Source organism: Aegilops tauschii, chromosome 5 (assembly GCF_002575655.3).
Source record: "Aegilops tauschii subsp. strangulata cultivar AL8/78 chromosome 5, Aet v6.0, whole genome shotgun sequence".
NCBI lineage: Eukaryota > Viridiplantae > Streptophyta > Magnoliopsida > Poales > Poaceae > Aegilops > Aegilops tauschii.
In genome coordinates, this window is record NC_053039.3 from 583024706 (window position 1) to 583045410 (window position 20705).

A 20705-nucleotide genomic window follows, 5' to 3' on the forward strand; every position below is an offset into this window, starting at 1 on the left:
TTCGTAGTGGTCGTCATTGCATCGAAATTCCTTTTGTTTTTTTAATTTACATGAATTTTAAAACGTTCATATATTTTTAAAATAATAATGAATTTTTTATACTGTCCATTTTTTTAAAAAATTATTCACACATTAATAATTGTTCATGAATTTAGTTCTTTTCCTAAGAATTGAAAAAATATTCATGAATTAGAAACTGTGTGAAAAATGAAATACAAAAAAAATGAAGGAATAAAAAGAAAAAAGTAAGAGAAAAGAAAAGGCGCTAATTAGAAGATTGGCAAACTGCTCCTCCCATACCAAATGACAGACTACATCCCGAGTGCACAAAGACAAATAAGCCCACATGAACAAGCAGTAAAGTGGCGCTATTTCTCGAAAAGAAAAAGAAGCCCACGAAACATCCACAGTAGAAGTGTGAAAAAACAGCCATATATGCAAAATCGTGATAAGGCAGGAAATATTGCGTCTGCGTTGTAACCGTGTTACTATGAAATAAAACTCCCACTAAATGTATTACTAAGCTGCAGAAATTTATGAAAATACGGGGTGGGGGTCTTCTTCTTCTCCAATTAATTAAGCACGATAATGTTTGTTGACTGACCCTGAAAAAAAAAGATAATGCTTGTTGCCGATTACACACATATAAAATAATTATTTGGTCCGGAACTGGTTACTTACTTATTCATATATTATTATTCGTAGTAGTAGTATATGTACTGCAGTATACCCCAACAGCAAATGGGTTAGTTTATGATTTCTTTTTGAGGATGGATTAATATATGATTAGTGCTACCTACCGGGCATCTCCTCATTTTTATTTTTAGTAGTATAAGTAGTAGTACCTACTTGTGCTTAACAAATTTTTTTGCAGATAGTATAACGCATACAGAAATGTAGTGCATATAGTAAAAAAATAGTGATGGGCAAAATTTTCTCCTATAACCCTATACAGTTAGGGTAAACTCTATTCTCCAAGCTTCACCAGTGAGCCCGTATATTCATCTCTCCTCTGCCTAACACGCCGGCGGCCGGTGGCATGGAGGGGAATCCCAGTGCCTTCACTCCGGTTAATAGTTTAGACTAGAGTTTTTTTTAATCCTCGCGGGTGAGGCGCTCGGGCCGATGGCGGCGCTTTTTCTTCGAGTTTGTCTTTCGGGCTCCGATCGTCCTTGAGTTTGTTTGCCAGGACGTAGCCGACGAAGCTTTTGTGTAAGTTCCCGTGGTCTCCTTGGGACCGGTGAGGTTAAGGTTTCTTGTCACGTGTCGAGATTTGGTATTAGCTACTTTAGAATCAGATCTATGCAATGGTTCAACGGCGACGACCGCGGCTCTAGGGCACTGGTCCTTAGGGGCACATGCACGAAGACTTCCTGGCCGTCATCGGCAAGGTCAAGCCGACTCCCGTAGAGAAGCGGCGGCTGTGGTGGTTGTATGCTGGTATCGGAATCTCGATGTAGTTTTTATTATGTTTGAGACGCGTACTTAGAACTTTTATAATAATAGATCTGATCCTTTTTGGAGAAGGAAAAAAATAAACAGGCGACGTTAATAGATCTGATTAGTACTAGAGATGCGGAGGAAAAATGATTAACCACGCCGTTGGTACTTGATGCACTTTACCGATCAACTACGTCTTCTTGTCATGTTCTTGTTAGTATAAAAAAAGTAATTAGTGGATGGATGCTTGAAGATGTAGCAATTAATAAGACAGACGTTAATCGCCCGCATAGTAAATTAGTAATTAGCACCGAACAACAACCAACGTTTGGTATGAGCTCATGACAACTTGAAACGTTTTCGACGGCAAATGAGTTTAGTGACACGGAAATGATAACTTTCATGCTTCCGTTTATTTGTTGACAGAAAAAATTGCCATCATCTCGGAACAATTGAAATGTTGGGCTGGCATGCTTAAAATCAGAACGTTGGGTGCTTATCGTTTCCGTAGAAAAATGGAGAAAATAATGATGAGATGAGAAAAGAAAAGAAAAAGAAAAGATGCCTCCTGCCTGCCTGCCTGCCTGCCTCCCTCCATCTCCAGTCCTGGAGCGAGTCGTCTTCATCCCCTTCCTTCCTTCCTCCTTCTCCTCTGCCGTCTGCATCCAATTTCAAATCCGCTCCTCCTCTCCGACCACACGGCCTCGGCCTCCAGCGCGCCCGCCACCAGTTCTCGCCTCGCCGCCGCCGCCGCTCCTCTCTGGTGGAGCGGACCGGCGACTTGGCGGCGCGGCGCGTGGCGGAGATCCACCCCATCCGGACCTGGAGCTTCCTTCCACGGTAACCAACCCTAGCTTTCTTCCCAGCTTTCTTCGGGTCCCTGATTCACCACCATCCCATCCCATCCCATCCCATCCCATGTTTATCCACCTTACCTTACTTATATGCCAGCCAGCCAGCCAGCCAGCTAGGGTTTACTCCTCCTTTCTTCTTCTACCTTATCTGCATCTGTATCTACTGTATGTATCTATCTATGTATTTTCTCCCCACTCGCCATCTTAATTTGGGGGCCATCCTTGTAAAACCACCGCCGGATTCATTCATTCATTCCTCTTTATTTCCCTTTCACCAATCTGCATACATACACTCGGCAACCTCTCTTTACTTGACTTTGACTCCAATCCAATCTTGGGGGCAGACTGACTCTGTTGCTTTGATTGCTTGCAATCCACCCACTCATCTTTTCACTTGATACCTGTGCTGCTCTTTTTCTATCTATCTATCTATCTATCTATGTATCTATGTATGTATGCAACCTACCAAGGAAATGGAAACAAACAGTGAAACATTACCTAATCTATTCTAGTGTATAAATTACAGACAGACTTGTATGCTTTCAGGTGTCCCCTCTTCATTCATTTCCTAGACACTTGTGTAGCTTGTATACTCTCTTCTTTCCTCTTTTTTTAAATCGGGCCAACTTGTCTGCTTACTTGTCTCTGTGACTCAAATCGGTCCCTAGGTCTTGTTTGCACACCCTCTGATTTTTACCTTACTACTTGTATAGTTTGATGTATGCTTTCTATGTCTGTATGGAACCTAAACAAACGTGCCGTACTAGGAAATGGAAAAAGTGTGTGCTTTTGTGTTTTTTGCCCGCATCTGACATACATTCTTATGCCTGTTTACTCCAGGTCAGGCTCAAGTTTCCCCTCCTGCCCGCCGACTCTTCGACGCACTGCTCGCAAACAGAAACGAACCGTCAATGATATGAACCGCAACAACAATTGACAGAGCGCCATGGACCCCACAAGGGACGCAGCTGCTGGCTCTGCGCCCCAGAGAGCCATGCATGCGCCATTGGTTTCGTCGTCCACCGCTCCTCCCCGTGTTCCAGAGTACCTTGTGCCGGGCGCTGTCAAGCCTGTTCTCAACTACTCTATCCAGACCGGGGAGGAGTTTGCCCTCGAGTTCATGAGGGACCGCGCCATGTCCCAGAAGATCCTGGCCACTGGTACGTCCGGAGACCAGAACGCCGCGACAAGCGGTTACATGGACTTGAGAGGGATGCTTGGTGCCAGCCACACGGCATCAGAAACTGGTCCTGATATATTCATGCTCCAACCTATTGTTGATCCGCGGCACAAGGAGCCCGAGAGAAAACCTGTTGCTCAGGTTCAGAATAGGAGCAGGCACTCGTCGACCAGGTCGGTGCCGCGAGCTCTGTCAGGTGGTGATGGCAGCAGTCGGGGACTGTCTCATGGCTATGCTTCCTCTGATGCTTCGGATGCCTCAAAGAGAATCAAGTTCCTGTGCAGCTTTGGGGGCAAAATCTTGCCCCGGCCCAGTGACGGGAAGCTTAGGTATGTTGGTGGTGAGACGCGCATAATTCGAATCAGCAAGGACATTTCCTGGCAGGAGCTCAGACAAAAGACGTCTGCCATCTTCAACCAGCCCCACATCATCAAGTACCAGCTCCCTGGTGAAGACCTCGATTCTTTGATTTCGGTGTCGGGCGACGAGGATTTGACAAACATGATGGATGAGTTTGCCATGATTGAAAGTGAAGGAGGTTCTCAGAAGCTCCGTGTTTTTCTGTTTTCCTCGCTCGATTTTGACGATAACCTGGGTAGCATGGATGGTGATTCTGAGCTCCATTATGTTGTTGCTGTCAATGGAATAGATGTAGGATCAGGGAAGCCTTCAAGCGGCCATGGTTTAGCAAGCACATCCGTGAGTATGATGGATCAGTTCATTAATCTCAATAACGATAATGATCAGTCAAACCCAAACCAAGGCATGTCAGATTTTCATGGTATGCGTGGGCCAACTTTGGTGCCTGCTGCTACTGTACCAACACCAACACCTCCAAGCTTATCCAGTGATTACACTGCAAATTTGCAATCTTACCAAGGGCAGGAAATGCTGTACGCTCAGAGCTCTAGAGACAATTTCTATGACACTGAGAGACGCATCTCTATGCCTCTATCTGCGCCCTCAGATTATGGAGTGCCCTCTCAGTATGCGCCACATTCTGGGCCTGCATCTCTGGCAACTCCTGACCAGCGGTCTTATCAGGATGGCTTCATGATGCAAGGTTCTATAAATGATGCAAAGCAGGCTTCCAAGAACACGCTGCATCAGAAAAGTGAAGTGGACTACTTCCAAACCCTTGAGAATTTGAGTGCTCCTGTGCTGCACAATGATCTGTCTGTTTCAAATAGTATGCATTTGGAAGTGCCCTCTGCTTCTTCGGCTCAAGAAGGCCGGACATCTTTTCTTCAACCAAGTGACAGTGGAAAGAGCCTAGAGCCTAGAGAGTTAAATGAAGATGACCGCCAGTCCTCTGGTGGAGCTTTTGCATCTGGATGTTCTGAATTTGAGTCTGACATGACCGATCATGGGTTCACGGATCCCCAACCTGGTTCTGGGCGAACCTTCCATTCTGAACGAATCCCTCGGGAGCAAATGGAATCCATGAATCGGTTGTCAAAATCTGATGATTCAGGTGCTCAGTTTCTAATACCTCAGTCTCAGTCTGGTGTGGCTAGAGAATCCATTGCAGAGGCTGCTGATTCTGTTGAAGGAGCTGAAAATTCAAATTCAGGGGCCCCATCACTGAACCTGAATGAACCATCTAGCGATGATTCCCTAGCACAGTTTGAGAGAAACTTTGCCAAAGCTGTACCACGGCCGAGTCAATTTGGTATAATCATACCTTCAGAAGAATCAGATGCTAAAATGATGTCTGAAAATCCTGTGGTTGAACAGCAACAGGCCAGTGAAAAGAAGGCAGCGGATGTCCCTAACATCATGAATTCAGTTGAAAAGACTCCAGCTAAAGGTAATTTGAAAGCCACTACCACCAATAGAATGCAAAGTGCTAAGAAGCAGCTGGGAAGTGATGCTGCCATGGCACGTCGTGTTAGTTGGGAGGCTCCCAAGCCCGCGCCCCCCAATGATGTTAAGCATGATCCAGCTGTGCCATCGTCCACCAGCACTGCTGGAGCTGTTGCAGATAGTGCATCTGCAGCTGCTAACTCGGAGAACAGAGATTTTTTTGTTGATATCAATGACCGCTTCCCCCCTGATATTCTTTCCGATTTCTTTGCAAAGGCGAAAGATGCAGCACAGTCATCAACTCCTTTTAATGATCCTATTCTTAGCTTGAACATGCCAAACTATGAGCCTAAGAACTGGTCATTCTTCAGAAATCTTGCAAAGGATGAGTTCCCAAGCAAGAGTAATGACCAACAAGGCCTGGCAAAGATTGACGAAGGGATGTATGCATTCGCAGGAGCAGATAATGATGCAATCAGCATGAAGGGTTTGAATCCTACCTACAATTTTGATGCTGAGAAGAAGGCAGAGCCTTCCATCATAGTTGCTGACGTTAGCAGCATGCCTCCAGCTTATGCCACATCACATATTGACCATCTCCCAAAGATGGAGAGGAGTGTTGAAGCATTTCAAGTTGACAATCCATATCAACCTGTGGCAGACAATACGAATCTGCCTGCTCCAGATTTCGAGGTATGCATGTTTTGTAGAAGTCCACTGTCACTTTTGTCATCACACTGTGTTGTCATATTTATGATTGTTTTCATGGCTCCAGGAACCAAAGTTCGAAGAGGACAGAACTGCTGCGCAAGTCATGGATGCTTCTCTTCGAGATTCTGATTTTGAACACTTGCAGGTATGGTGGTTTTGTGTTGGAAGAAACTTAACATGTTTTGGCTAAATTCTCAAACCAGACTCATCTAAAGTCACATGACGTTGCTATCTTTATTCATTGTTGTCAACATGTTTAAGTGTTATTACTAGCTCTGGAAAGACAATATTAGCATTTTCTGGGTGCATAATATCCAATGGTTCTGCCAACCAAAGGGCACATGACAACCACTGTTATGAGCATGACCAGTGACATGCCAACAATGCTCACTTTTATCTGCTGGGAACAAATATTTTAACAGATTATCAAGAATGAAGATCTTGAGGAGCTTAGGGAACTTGGTTCTGGTACTTTCGGAACTGTTTACCATGGGAAATGGAGAGGAACTGATGTGGCTATCAAGCGCATCAAGAAAAGCTGTTTTACAGGACGATCATCTGAGCAAGAAAGGCTGGTAAGCTCCTGAACCTGTGTTCAAGTTGTGTGTTAAGCATGCTAGTCTGATTTCCCATTTTATTGGCATATACGTACTATGTGACAGTAGGCTCTGGATTTGAAAGGTAGTTGCAGCATCACTGAACACTAACATTCTCGAAATCTGTGACTCGTATTATCAATGTCTATATGATTGTAGGCTCTGAATATGAAAGGTGGTTGCAGCATTACTGAACATAGCATTCTTGAAATCTGTTACTCGTATCATCAATGCGGTGTTATATACTACAGCTGAAATTTCAGCAGAAAGGAGACTGTAATGATGCTCTAAATAAACATTGTGGTTTCTAGGCACAAGAATTCTGGCGAGAAGCTGAGATTCTGTCAAAGCTTCATCACCCGAACGTCGTAGCGTTCTATGGTGTGGTGAAGGACGGGCCGGGCGGTACCCTGGCGACTCTGACTGAGTTCATGGTTAATGGTTCTCTTCGGCATGTCTTGCAGCGGAAGGACAAGTAAGCAAGCTCTTGCTGGTGTTTTCCTTGTATTTGCCCTTCTCTGGATCTAATAAAATGTATAAATAGCTCAGCAAAAAAGTAATAATCTCTTGTATAACCTGAAAGGTGTCCTGATCTCCGCAAGCGGCTGATCATAGCGATGGATGCGGCGTTCGGGATGGAGTATCTGCACTCGAAGAACATTGTGCATTTCGACCTGAAGTGCGATAACCTGCTGGTCAACCTCAGGGACCACGCACGCCCTATCTGCAAAGTAAGCCTAGTTTCCATTCCGTCCACTTAAAAACAGTGTTGTGCGGTGACCACCTGTTTGAGTAAATTACTACTGTCGTTGTGTTCAGGTGGGTGATTTTGGGCTGTCCAAAATCAAGAGGAACACCCTGGTTTCGGGCGGCGTGAGGGGGACACTCCCCTGGATGGCCCCGGAATTACTCAACGGGAGTAGCAGCAAGGTGTCTGAGAAGGTAAGACCGTGACACGTCTTTCTTTCGTAGATATTGTTCTGCTGATATCTATCTAGGCGTGATCTGTTCTTCTTGGCTGACTGGACCAGTTGAGAGAGTTTGGATAGCAAGAAGTTAGTTAAACTTAGCAGTGAAGGAATAAAGAAAGTATATATAACAGGGAGAGTTCTTCTTCTTCTTTTTTTTGGTTTTTTGGCATATGATGGATGCAGGTGGATGTGTTCTCGTTCGGTATCGTCTTGTGGGAGATCCTGACCGGGGAGGAGCCCTATGCCAACATGCACTATGGCGCAATAATAGGTATGCTGATGATTCTCTTCCTGGAGCTGTCTTTATATAAACTGTGGTGCTTGGTTGATGGATCTATTTTGGCAGGTGGCATCGTGAACAACACGCTGCGTCCGCCGGTGCCGGCCAACTGCGGGCCGGAGTGGAGGAGGCTGATGGAGCAGTGCTGGTCGCCGGACCCGTCGCAGCGGCCGGCCTTCACGGAGATCGCGGCGCGGCTGCGGTCCATGTCGGCCGCGGCCAACCAGCAGGCCAAGGCAGCTGCGGCGGCCAAGTAGAAGTACAAATCGCCGGCTGGGGCTGGGTTCTGGTTGTGCTGATTGGTGGGAGGAACGTATACTACTTGCTACTTGCGGTTGTGGCTGTGGTGGAGTCTGTGGTGTATGTATTGTCTGTCTGTCTGTCTGTTATAGAGTTGTGAGTGTAAAAATATTGGTGAGATGAATGAAATGAATGAATGGTGTCCTCGGTCGGGTGTAAAAATATACACACGCTATGTACTATTATTATAAACAAATATTATATATTATTATCCTATATATAAGTCGATCCAAAACGGCTTTTTTTTGTTTGTTATTTACGGGTTGGATTGTATGCTAAAGACTAATTGTACCGCTCCATCCTTCCATTTTACAAAGTATGAATGAAATCGAGTGAATTACAGAAAACATCGATATTGAAGGCTAGAGTTGCAGAAACCACACTTCTACATTTTTATGTCAAAAATCACTAATTCTGAGGCTAATTTATTTTAAAAAAAACACTAGGCGGTGACTTTGGCCATTTTAATGATGATTATGACACGTGGGTCCCGTATTTGATGATGTGGCGTAACGGTCCATAATAGATGACGTTAGACGGGGGATTTATAGATATACAAAACAATCCTTGTACTGGTGTTGTGGGACTACATCGAGGGTGATTCCTCCAAGTTTACCTACATCGAGTGGGAATCCATTGAGGGTGATTCCTCGGATTTCCCCCTTGATGACACGTACACTCTGTTATCTTTACATGTTGCCCCTTTTACTGGTGTTGTGGGACTGAAGGGATAGGCGCTACCACCCCGGTAGAGGTGGACCTGAGTTCCTGACAGTCTCTTGTGAGTCGGGTTGACCTAGAGGGTACCCGCGAAATAATTACGAGGCACGGGCGGGTAGGCAAACCACCCTAGAGAGGGATGGGCCTGACCCTTGCCGTAAGTCCTCGAGACGGGGCGACAGGATCACTGATCGTCTCAGCACGCTCCCAATACACTAACGGTTTGGATATGTGATCTGAGTTGGCCTCTGGCGTTTTCACACTAACCACCATGCGGGAATAAGTATGGGCACTCGACGTCGTACGATTCTCTCGAAAGCTCTATAGACGTCACAATTGAGTGGCACGCACCCGGGTGGTCCACGTAAGTGCCTGCTTTGTATAAAGAGGTAGCCAGAACTGATCCCGACCATCCTCACAACGTGCAGGAGTGCTTAGGGCGATTGGCCCATATGACCTCTTCACACTTATGATTCAAATCGGCGTCCTGGCCTCTCTATTGAGCCTAGTGAAGGAAATATGCCCTAGAGGCAATAATAAAGTTATTATTTATTTCCTTATATCATGATAAATGTTTATTATTCATGCTAAAATTGTATTAACCGGAAACATGATACATGTGTGAATACATAGACAAACAAAGTGTCACTAGTATGCCTCTACTTGACTAGCTCGTTGATCAAAGATGGTTATGTTTCCTAGCCATAGACATGAGTTGTCATTTGATTAACGGGATCACATCATTAGGAGAATGATGTGATTGACTTGACCCATTCCGTTAGCTTAGCACACGATCGTTTAGTATTCTGCTATTGCTTTCTTCATGACTTATACATGTTCCTATGACTATGAGATTATGCAACTCCCGTTTACCGGAGGAACACTTTGTGTGCTACCAAACGTCACAACATAACTGGGTGATTATAAAGGTGCTCTACAGGTGTCTCCGAAGGTACTTGTTGGGTTGGCGTATTTCGAGATTAGGATTTGTCACCCCGATTGTCGGAGAGGTATCTCTGGGCCCACTCGATAATGCACATCACTTAAGCCTTGCAAGCATTGCAACTAATGAGTTAGTTGCGGGATGATGTATTACGGAACGAGTAAAGAGACTTGCCGGTAACGAGATTGAACTAGGTATTAAGATACCGACGATCGAATCTCGGGCAAGTAACATATCGATGACAAAAGGAACAACGTATGTTGTTATGCGGTTTGACCGATAAAGATCTTCGTAGAATATGTGGGAACCAATATGAGCATCCAGGTTCCGCTATTGGTTATTGACCGGAGACGTGTCTCGGTCATGTCTACATAGTTCTCGAACCCGTAGGGTCCGCACGCTTAAAGTTTCGATGACAGTTATATTATGAGTTTATGAGTTTTGATGTACCGAAGGTTGTTCGGAGTCCCGGATGTGATCACGGACATGACGAGGAGTCTCGAAATGGTCGAGACACGAAGATTGATATATTGGAAGCCTATATTTGGATATCGAAAGTGTTCCGGGTGAAATCGGGATTTTACCGGAGTACCAGAGGGGTTACCGGAACCCCCCGGGGGTTTAATGGGCCATAGTGGGCCTTAGTGGAGAAGAGGAGGGGCGGCCAGGGCAGGCCGCGTGCCCCCTCCCCCTCTAGTCCGAATAGGACAAGGGGGGGGGGCGCCCCCCTTTCCTTCCCCTCTCTCTCCTCCTTCCCCCCTTCTCCTAGTCCAACAAGGAAAAGGAGGGAGTCCTACTCCCGGTGGGAGTAGGACTCCTCCTGGCGTGCCCCTCCTGGCCGGCCGCCTCTCCCCCCTTGCTCCTTTATATACGGGGGCAGGGGGGCACCCGAGAGACACAACAATTGATCATTGATCTTTCAGCCGTGTGCGGAGCCCCCCTCCACCATAGTCCACCTCGATAATATCGTAGCGGTGCTTAGGCGAAGCCCTGCGTCGGTAGAACATCATCATCGTCACCACGCCGTCGTGCTGACGAAACTCTCCCTCAACACTCGGCTGGATCGGAGTTCGAGGGACGTCATCGGGCTGAACGTGTGCTGAACTCGGAGGTGCCGTGCGTTCGGTACTTGATCGGTCGGATCGTGAAGACGTACGACTACATCAACCGCGTTGTGCTAATGCTTCCGCTTTCGGTCTACGAGGGTACGTAGACAACACTCTCCCCTCTCGTTGCTATGCATCACCATGATCTTGCGTGTGCGTAGGATTTTTTTTGAAATTACTACGTTCCACAACACCTAGGTAGGACTACGATGTGTCGATCAGCCAAGGCCGGGCATGACCCGGAAAAGTGTGCCCCGCCGAAGTTAATCGAGCGTGTTGGGTAAGTTGGTGCACCCCTGCAAGGAAGTATATCTACTCGAATAGCCGTGTCCACGGTGACGGAAGCTCAGAGTTGTATCCCGATCTATTACAACTAGAACTAGATACTGGAGATACTAAATCGATATGATGGCTCCGGGATCACTTTCTCGTAGGGAATCGAGGAAGGATCTCTAGGCATTGCTACTACATATTTAATACTTATGTTATACTAATCTGCACTCTTCTAATGTTGCAAGACGGTGCAAGATGCTAGTTGAGCAATGGTAGTAAAGTCCCAAAGTGATAGATATTCAAGTGGGGTATAAAAACTTTCATGCAGATCATTGGATATTATAAACTTGATTCCTTGAGATATGAAGATAGTGATATGCGAGTCATGTTGGTGAGTAATTATGCTTTAGTAAGAATATTGATGTTAAGGTTTGTGATTCTCTGTGCAAGCATGAAAGTCAGTGCTAGTTATGTTTAATGCTCATTTATGATCGTTTTTGTTTCTTGGTTGGTCGCTTCTTAATCTATTTGCTAGCCTTTATTTGTAGTAAGCAGAAGTATTGCTTGTGCATTCAACTCCTTAAAACCAAAGTAATGCCAAATGAGTCTACCATACCTACCTATATGCGGTATTTTCATGTCGTTCCAAGTAAATTTTGTATGTGTCAAGTCTAATTTTCAAAATGAATTACCTTTTTGTGTGCCTGTATCGCTCATGAAGCAGCAGGGGGTGACCAATATTTTCCATGCTAGGTAGGTTATTCTTAAGATGAGTGTTTACACTTGTCACGAGAGTGTGGCAGGTAATAGAGATATGCCCAGTCCCGAAATGAAAAAAAATATTGTTCAATAATAAATTTCTTTGAAAAGTGTTGGTATGGAAGGCATCTGTGGATATGGCTAGCCATGAATTATTTTGCACCGTGAGACAGAGGCAAGGACAGTTTGTTGTTGTTTTTGAATCGAAATGTCCGACGGCGGCGCAAGCAGTAGAGGAGTTGGGTAAAACGAGGAGGAGAGCCCAAGCCGGCCGGCCAGCAGGCAGGCAGGTGGGACCCAGCTGTCAGCCACCACCCATGTTCGGTGCTTGGTAGCTACTCTTCTCGGCCAGGCCAGGCCCGGCCCAACCCTAGCCCGACACCGACCCGACCCGCGCGGCTCTCTCCCTCTGCGAGAGAGAGAGAGAGAGAGAGGGGGAAGGCAAGCCACCGCACCGCACCGCACCGCTCCGAGGAAGAAGACGACCTCCCCTCCCGCCGGGTCGAAGAGGGAAGAAGGATCCCCGCCGGAGATGGCACAGAGGAGCAACTGGGAGGCGGACAAGATGTACGTATCCAATCTCCTCCTCCGTTTCTAGTCTAGTTCTTGTCGAATCGAATCCAGTCGAATCGAATTGAATTTTGGGGGATTGGATTGGATTGGATTGTCCTGATTGGGAATTGTGGGGAATTGCAGGCTGGACGTGTACATCTATGATTACTTGGTGAAGCGCAACCTCCACAACTCCGCCAAGGCCTTCATGAACGAGGGCAAGGTCGCCACCGATCCCGTCGGTACGTTTCTAGTTTCTTCTTCTTCCCCTTCCCCTTCCCCTTCCCCTTCCCCTTCCCCTTCCCCTTTCGGATGGAGGGATGCATCTTCTTCTTCTTCTTCTTTTCTTCTTATGCAGTGACCCAGTAGCAGTAGTAGGCAGCTAATAATAGATAGATGCTAAAACCAATCCCCTCCCCTCCCCTTCATTGGGGGAAAACAGAGACAAAAAGAAGTAAGGCAACCATTTATAACCAGTAGGAATATGTACCACTAGTAGGAATATGTACACCAAGCATTACAACCAGTAGGAATATGTACCACTAGTACTACTACTAGTAACTCATGTTAACCTATAATTATTATTAATGGCTAATGCTTGTCTGCTCTCGGTTCCGTTCCGTTTCCTTCCGCAGCGATCGACGCCCCGGGAGGCTTCCTCTTCGAGTGGTGGTCCATCTTCTGGGACATCTTCGACGCCAGGACAAGGGACAAGCCCCACCAAGGAGGAGGGCCCGGGGCCGCAGCGCCTTCTATGGACGTATGTCATAACTCCCTCCATGCCCAGCTTCTTTCTACATTTTAACTAGGATTTTTTTTATCAATCCACACCACACCTGTACCTGCACGTCGATGCTACTTAGGTCAAACAGGACGTACTATAACAACGTTTATTCTTGGCCTGCAACGGTAATAATGTGTGACTTCAATACGGATTCAACCTCCCTTTCTTGTTTTGCTAAAATGCTATTATTGGTAGCTACCTCTTCAGCTGAGCATCCACTTTTATAATTACCCGTTCCATTTTTGCTGAAGTTGTATTACTTACTAGCTGGGAAGCAACTAGCATTCTACCTTCTATACACTTCTCTATTATACCTAGGCTGCATGTACACAAGCTTATCCTTACTGCCGTGTGATCCGATGCTACTATGGCCAAGTCACAGTGACCTCAAGAGTGGAAAAAGAAAAACAGAGCGCCCCCAACAGGATGATGCATTAACTATTTCGATGTTGAATGTGGCATGCATAATCTGGCAAAGTAGTAAAACTGACCAGTGAGTGTGACTAGCTGTCTAATTGCACTGACACTGAATTTGGCTGTAACATGGATACTGTGTATCTTACTGATGAGAATGCTTCTGTCTTCCTTTCCTATCTGTGAAGTGTGAATGTGATATCTGCATTCTGTCTATCAAGTTTAATGATGGTATGTCAACAAGTCACATGTGCTGCTCATTGTATATGCTTTTGTATTTATATGGAATTCTTTGTGGTGCACTAGATGAAGTCAAGGGAACACCAGATGAGACTCCAGTTACTGCAACAGCAGAATGCCCACTTGCAGAGAAGGGATCCAAATCAACCGGCCCTTAATGGTGCTATGAACTCTGATGTATCAGCTGTTCTGGCCTCTAAATTGATGGAAGGAATGAGGAATCACAATCCTATGGACTCCGAGGCATCACAGCAGCTCTTCGATGCAAATAGGATGGCTCTTCTCAAGTCAGCAGCTAACCAAACTGGGTAGGTTTTCAGCAATTCATTCCAGCACTGACTAAAGCTTTGGTGAGATTCTGACTAACCTTTTGTCCATTCAGGCAACTTCAGGGCAGCTCGGTCAATATGGCAGCTCTGCAGCAGCAGCTTCAGTCAAGAAACCAGCAAGTTGTAATGCATACTGTCTTCTCTAACTCATTTCTATTCACAGTTTCTCTGCACCTTTTTGCTGCTTCCTAATAATCCTAATATTCTACTCAACTATTTTCAAGGACATCAAAGGTGATGGTGCTACTCAACAAAGAACAATGCCTACAGACCCTTCCGCATTATACGGAGCAGCCATGCTGCAATCAAAATCTGGATTAGCCACTTCTGGTGAGTAATATCCTGAGATGATATAAGTACTGCTGCTCATTGTGTCTCTTGATGTAGAAAACACATGGTACTGACGGAAGACCCATTATCTGTCCATACCGGGTGTCCTTGTGAAAATTGCATCATGAGTTCTATTGTTTTTACCCATTAGTACCTTTTCGGCTTGCTGTGGCTAGTACTATCATATTCATACTCGAGTGTTTGTTGATTTGGATGTGAGCATACAGCTAGTTAGCTTGCACATTAAACTCACGACAAACACCCTGAAATTAAATCGACCGAGATTTGTAGAACTATATAACAAACATTGAAAATAATTTCAGTACATGGCCGAAGGTGTTTTTTCCTGATCCATCTTCCTCCACTTAGGGCTAAATCAAGGAGTCGGGAGTGTGCCACTGAAAGGCTGGCCGCTAACAGTGAGTTTGCTGACACCTCTTTACTCTTCTTTACTTTTCTTATTGAAAGCTCATCTGTTTTTGTTGTTGGCTGAAGGTCCCAGGTATCGATCAACTCCGGTCAACTTTAGGAGCACAGAAGCAGTTGATGACATCTCCAAACCAATTTCAAATTTTATCACCACAACAGCAAATGATGGCTCAAGCACAAACACAGAATGAGCTTGCTAGAATGGGTTCTCCAGCTCATTCTGGTTCACCAAAGGTTCGGCCAGATGAACACGAGTATATGATGAAGGTCAGTATACAATTGGTTCTGAGAAACTTGATACATGTCAAGTCCATTATAAGTCTGACAATTCTAACTAACTATAGTTCACTATCAATCAAATTGCATTGTTCTACAAATATGTTCACTGTTTAAATAAAATGTTCTATATTTTCTGGAAAGATGCTCTGCATTTTACTGGTACTTTCTTTCCACAGTTTTTCTGCTTGGGAATAGTATGGATGATTCTATAATTTCACTTTTATGCCTTCCTATGGCACCCTATGCATGTTATGAATGACTATTATACAATATTTGCTATCTGTTAGTTGAAGATGGCCCAGATGCAGCAGTCCTCGGGGCACCGGATGATGGAATTGCAACAACAGCAGCAGCAGCACCACCAGCAACAGCAGCAACAACATCAACAGCAACAACAGCAACAGCAACAGCAGCAGCAACAACAGCAGCAGCAGCAACAACAGCAGCAGCAGCAGGTAGTCTGAGTAATTACCTTGAGATGTTTCTTAAGTTTTATAGCTCCATACGTGTGATACCTAAGCGTGTCCATTATTCTTGATACCCAGAATAGTAGAAAGCGGAAGCCAACTTCTTCTGGGGCAGCTAATAGTACCGGCACAGGAAATACCGTTGGGCATTCTCCACCCTCAACTCCATCAACTCATACTCCTGGTGGTGGAATACCAGTAGCTAGCAACGTGAACATTGCGCAAAAAAGTTCAATGGTTTGTGGCGCGGATGGAACAAGTGGATTTGCTTCATCCTCTAATCAGATGGTACTATTATTATGCGTATACTGCTCTGCTGTTTCAATTTTTGGTTGTCAGTTTGTTGTGCTCAAACAACTTTTGTTACTGACAGGATAATTTGGATAGTTTCGTTGATTTTGAAGATAACGTCGATTCATTTTTGTCAAATGATGATGGGGATGGTCGAGACATATTCGCTGCATTGAAGAAAGGGCCCTCGGAGCAGGAGTCCCTGAAAAGTAAATATTTTAAGCTTTTGAGCTGTGCCGCAAACTTTCAGCCCTGAAAAAGTATAATCATTATAACCGTTCATTCTTTTGTAGGTCTTTCTTTGAGTGAGGTTGCTAATAACCGTGCAAGCAACAACAAGGTTGTTTGCTGTCACTTCTCTACAGACGGAAAGTTACTTGCTAGCGCCGGTCATGAGAAAAAGGTAAGATGTGTAGTAAACTCACAAGTATATGCGAGTTAACAATTTATTTTGTAAATTCCTTGCTTGTGCCAGAGCGTTCAAATCATTAACAATCAGTTTCCTTCTTTTAAGAATATTAGGATTTTATAAGTAGAATTTACTTTTAATATTGGCACAGGATTTCATCACTGTTAACAGTACTTGTTATTGCTAACTCCAGTCACGATTGTTTTCAGTAATAAAATATTTATCTCATATTTCTTCTGCCGTACCATACACCGGCACCTGCATCTTATTCTGTTTATCGCTGGAGATGCAATATTATTACCCTTTCACCCACCTTGACCTGCAATGTTGACATGTAATTTTGTTATTGCTTTGCGTCTCTGATAGAAAATTAGGCCGTTGTAAAGCAGTTTATATTTTCTTATATGTGATGTTTCTATGGTACTGTAGGTCTTCCTCTGGAATATGGACAATTTTAGCATGGATACTAAACCGGAAGAACATACAAACTTTATAACAGACATAAGATTCAGACCGAATTCGACTCAGTTGGCTACTTCATCTTCTGATGGAACTGTTCGACTATGGAATGCAGCCGAGGTATTTTCTTCTACTTTTTTTTTATATGTGTTTCTCATTAGTAATTCTTACTTTCCTTATTTGCTGCAAGTTCCAGCCTTTTGGTGCTTTTCACTGCCTACCATTGATACTGAAATTTAAACTTTTGCACCTTTGATTGTGGCAAAAGATCACTGCAAACTTGAGTTACAAACTCCATAGAAGGGGAACACCATAGAAGGTCTTTTATAGAGGAAATGTAAATCATGCTCCCCTATTTGTTAGTGTAAAAGGGGAACACCTTTGTCTCTTTTTCAGTAAGCGCCAAGCTTTTGTAACTCCATGGAGCATTGATATCTTAAATGCAAAAATCTCAACTGAATATCTAAGACTTAGTGGTACCTTTAATTACAATGTTTGATTATTCTAAGCATGTGGGTACTTGCTAGATGTAAATATATTCTGCAATCTGAAATAATATTGTGCCAGGACATCATTTGTCGTGGTTGTCCAAGAACATTTACTTGTGGCATAAGCTACTATACAGGGCCTTCAGGCTGTCTAACCAATTTAAATTCATTGGGTAGAAGCTTATCTTAAGCTAAAGCGGTCTAGTACTGTTCATGATTATGGAGTCCAGTCAGTTGACACAACTGTTCAAGTTTAGGAATCCAGACTCCAGTAATCAAATTGCAACTCAAGTACCGTTCATGATTATGGAGTCTAATGGGTTAAGGCTGATCAGAAGTTAAAGTGGTCTGTTCTTTGGGCCAGACAGAAATTGATGATGGATTTAGTTTGATTGGTTTATTACAGAGCGACCCAGTAACCCTAGTTCTTTTGCTGTCTGTCGTTCTTTGATACACATGATTGTTGATTGGACGCAGACAAGTTTAGGCAGATTGAGCTTGAACATAACATATATGTTTAGTGTACAGTTGTTGATCTAATTGTAGGGAACCAAACTTCACGCATTAATTCGCTAATCATGTGCACATATTGATGATGTGACTGATTTTTTATGGACCTATGTTTCACTTCACCATGTTAGTATTGACTGCCAGATACCTAAATCCATTATTTTCTTCATTTTACAGCGGAACGGCGCATTGCAAAATTTTCTTGGGCATTCCTCCCATGTAACATCAGTAGATTTTCACCCGAAATTGACAGAGATTCTATGCTCGTGTGACGACAATGGAGAGATCCGGTTCTGGACAGTTGGTCAAAATGCGGCTTCACGCGTGTCCAGGGTTTGTCTCTAGCGCATCACCTTTGTAGATGTTTTGCAGCCACATAATTTCAGTGACGATAATAATACTTGAATTGTACATGAATGGATACAGGTGAAACAGGGCGGTACTGGTAGGGTGAGGTTTCAGCCTCGGATCGGAAAGCTCCTTGCCGTGGCAGCCGGAAACACGGTGAACATCATCGATATCGACACGGACACGAGTTTACATTCACAGGCAAAGGTAATCAAGAATTGCACGCTGGTCGAGATGCTTCTACCTGTATGCAGGTGTTTCTGCAATGTCAGGAGGTAACTGTTGATGATTGTTTTGTTTTAAAAAAAATAGGTTCACTCTGGCGAGGTAAACTGCATCTGCTGGGACGAAACGGGCGAGTACCTGGCGTCCGCAAGCCAGGACAGCGTGAAGGTGTGGTCGGCGGCGTCAGGGCAGTGCATCCACGAGCTGAGGTCGCACGGGAACCAGTACCAGTCGTGCATATTCCATCCGAGATATCCGAAAGTTTTGATAGTCGGTGGTTACCAGGTAAGCAAGCATTGACATGGTTGCTGCAAATTCTGAATAATAATGTGCTGTGCAACATAACAGAGCCAAATTAAACCTGGACAGTTGGGTAACGTTTATATATACATGTGATTCGATGTGATGATGCAGACGGTGGAGCTGTGGAGCGTGGCGGATAACCAGAGGAACGTGGTCCCGGCGCACGAGGGGCTGATCGCGGCGCTGGCGCACTCCCCGCTGACGGGGTCGATCGCGTCGGCGAGCCACGATAGATGGGTGAAGCTGTGGAAGTAGGAGATTGGTTGGTTGTAAAGACGAACTTTGAGCATATTTGTGGTGGGAGAGAAGCTGTGGAACTGGAGCACAAGGCAGCAAGCAAATACATGCATCTTTTGACCGTCTGTTGTGGAGGGAGGGGAGGGGAGGGGGTGTATGTACCTACCTAGATGAAGGAATGAAACAAGGAAGCAAGTTTGCAGCTGAGTGAGAGAAAGACGAGTTATTTTGTGTAATTAAACCGCGGTCCATCAATATTAATTTTAGTAGTGGAAAGAAGTGTGCTATTTAATTAATTTTGTTTTTAAATTTAGTGGGAGAGAGAAATGGAGAAAGAGAATGCAGTAAAAGTAAGCAATGGCTGCAAATACGATGAATTTTCATCCATCCATGAGACATACCCGCAGAGAGAAGGCCTACCACATTCGTCAGTCATATGCTTGTTGCATCCAATCTATGGATAGTGCCTTAACTAGTTGCCTAGTAATTAATCATCATCCGATGTCGACGACGATGATGATTCTGATGCTGCCGGTGACGGCGCGGGGCTGAAGGCGATGCCGCCGGCTCCTCGGAGGGGATGGACAAGGTCCGGCAGCGGCGGCGGCTTGGGGAGATCGTCGGGGTTGGGGTGGTCCGGCGGGATGCCGTTGTCGATGCTCATGATGCCGATGCCGCCGGCCCCCGAGCAGGCGCTGGCGCACGACACGTGGCACACCACCACCCACCCGGTGCACCCCTCCAGGCACGTGTCGCGGCACTTGTGGGCGTCCCCCAGCTGCGCCGCCGCCGGAGACGGCCGGCCGAGCAGCGCTATTAGCAACACCAGCATCACGGCCGTCATGCTCCTCCCGCAGCCCCTGCTGCTGGTCGCCCTTGTCGTCGTCGTTGGCATCTGGTTCACGGCGGTCGTTGCCGGCGAGCTAGCTCCGTCCGCCTGCTGCTTATATATGCATGCGTTGCGTTGCCTTGTCTTGTTTATTTGGGGACAGGTGATGGAGAGAATGGATTCATGAGCACCGTAACGTCCGGGCGTTCACCAACTGAGCCAGTAAAAATATTTTGGGAGGGAGGAGTCCATCAATTCAATTAGCATGCGTTAGTTATGCGTTATGCTAGCTATTCCCTACCTACACCTACTCTAAATAGCCAGCCCAGCTCAGCTGCAAAATTCACTAGTTTTTTTTTTTTTTTGCGGGTAGGAGTAGATTTTCTTCTTTCAACATCTGCAAAATTCAGTTGACACAACTAGCTAGCTACGCTACAGGCCCAGGGCCGGTTCTGGGGAGGCCCAAAATCGAGGGGCCCCTCCCCGGTATACACAGTAGGCGTTTATGGCCCAACAGAAGGTACGCACGCAGCGAGAGTCACGCAGGATGGGCCAGCGATTGATTCGTTTCATTTAGTACATGCACGTATCCCTCAAAAAAAAAAATTTAGTACATGCACGTAGAAAAAGAAGCAACATATTGATCCCTTCCGATTCGTTCCTTAGGTTAGTACATGCACTTCATTCAAAAATAAATAAAAATAAAAGGTTAGTACATGCACGTAGAAAAGAAAAAGAAGCAACTGATTGATCCCTTTCCATTCATCAGCGCAACCTCGCTTTGCTCTCCATCCATCCACAATTCGATCCTCTGAGGTATATCTTATATCTTATATTCATATC

The 20705-nt window shown here is 45.1% G+C and overlaps 3 protein-coding genes across 5 annotated transcripts; 2 read left to right on the forward strand and 1 right to left on the reverse strand.

The window, feature by feature from the left end:
- The first annotated feature begins 1977 nt into the window (after nt 1-1977).
- On the forward strand, nt 1978-8361 carry LOC109733654 (uncharacterized). 2 transcript variants are annotated; one of them, XM_020292871.4, is made up of 9 exons: nt 1978-2280; nt 3135-5973; nt 6056-6136; nt 6414-6566; nt 6899-7062; nt 7171-7318; nt 7407-7529; nt 7742-7829; nt 7905-8361. In XM_020292871.4, exons 2-9 carry the CDS (start codon nt 3241-3243, stop codon nt 8093-8095), a joined length of 3681 nt encoding a protein of 1226 aa, XP_020148460.1. In that variant the 5' UTR covers nt 1978-2280; nt 3135-3240; the 3' UTR covers nt 8096-8361. The 2 variants fall into 2 exon arrangements, with proteins under 2 accessions (XP_020148460.1, XP_045085361.1); XM_045229426.2 differs by having other exon boundaries at nt 2027-2840.
- A 3763-nt stretch (nt 8362-12124) lies between these two features.
- Nucleotides 12125-19312, forward strand: LOC109733655 (transcriptional corepressor LEUNIG_HOMOLOG). 2 transcript variants are annotated; one of them, XM_020292874.4, is made up of 17 exons: nt 12125-12506; nt 12636-12733; nt 13127-13251; nt 13996-14237; nt 14312-14381; nt 14483-14588; nt 14958-15007; nt 15084-15284; nt 15584-15751; nt 15842-16051; nt 16137-16263; nt 16348-16457; nt 16893-17042; nt 18098-18253; nt 18347-18475; nt 18581-18778; nt 18908-19312. In XM_020292874.4, the coding sequence occupies exons 1-17, from the start codon at nt 12472-12474 to the stop codon at nt 19049-19051; spliced, it is 2319 nt and encodes a 772-aa protein (XP_020148463.1). In that variant the 5' UTR covers nt 12125-12471; the 3' UTR covers nt 19052-19312. The 2 variants fall into 2 exon arrangements, with proteins under 2 accessions (XP_020148463.1, XP_020148462.1); XM_020292873.4 differs by having other exon boundaries at nt 12312-12506; nt 14312-14378.
- LOC109733639 (uncharacterized) lies at nt 19291-20044 on the reverse strand. Its single transcript, XM_040391361.2, has one exon. It carries the CDS (start codon nt 19926-19928, stop codon nt 19521-19523), a length of 408 nt encoding a protein of 135 aa, XP_040247295.1. The 5' UTR covers nt 19929-20044; the 3' UTR covers nt 19291-19520.
- Between the last annotated feature and the right edge of the window lie 661 nt (nt 20045-20705).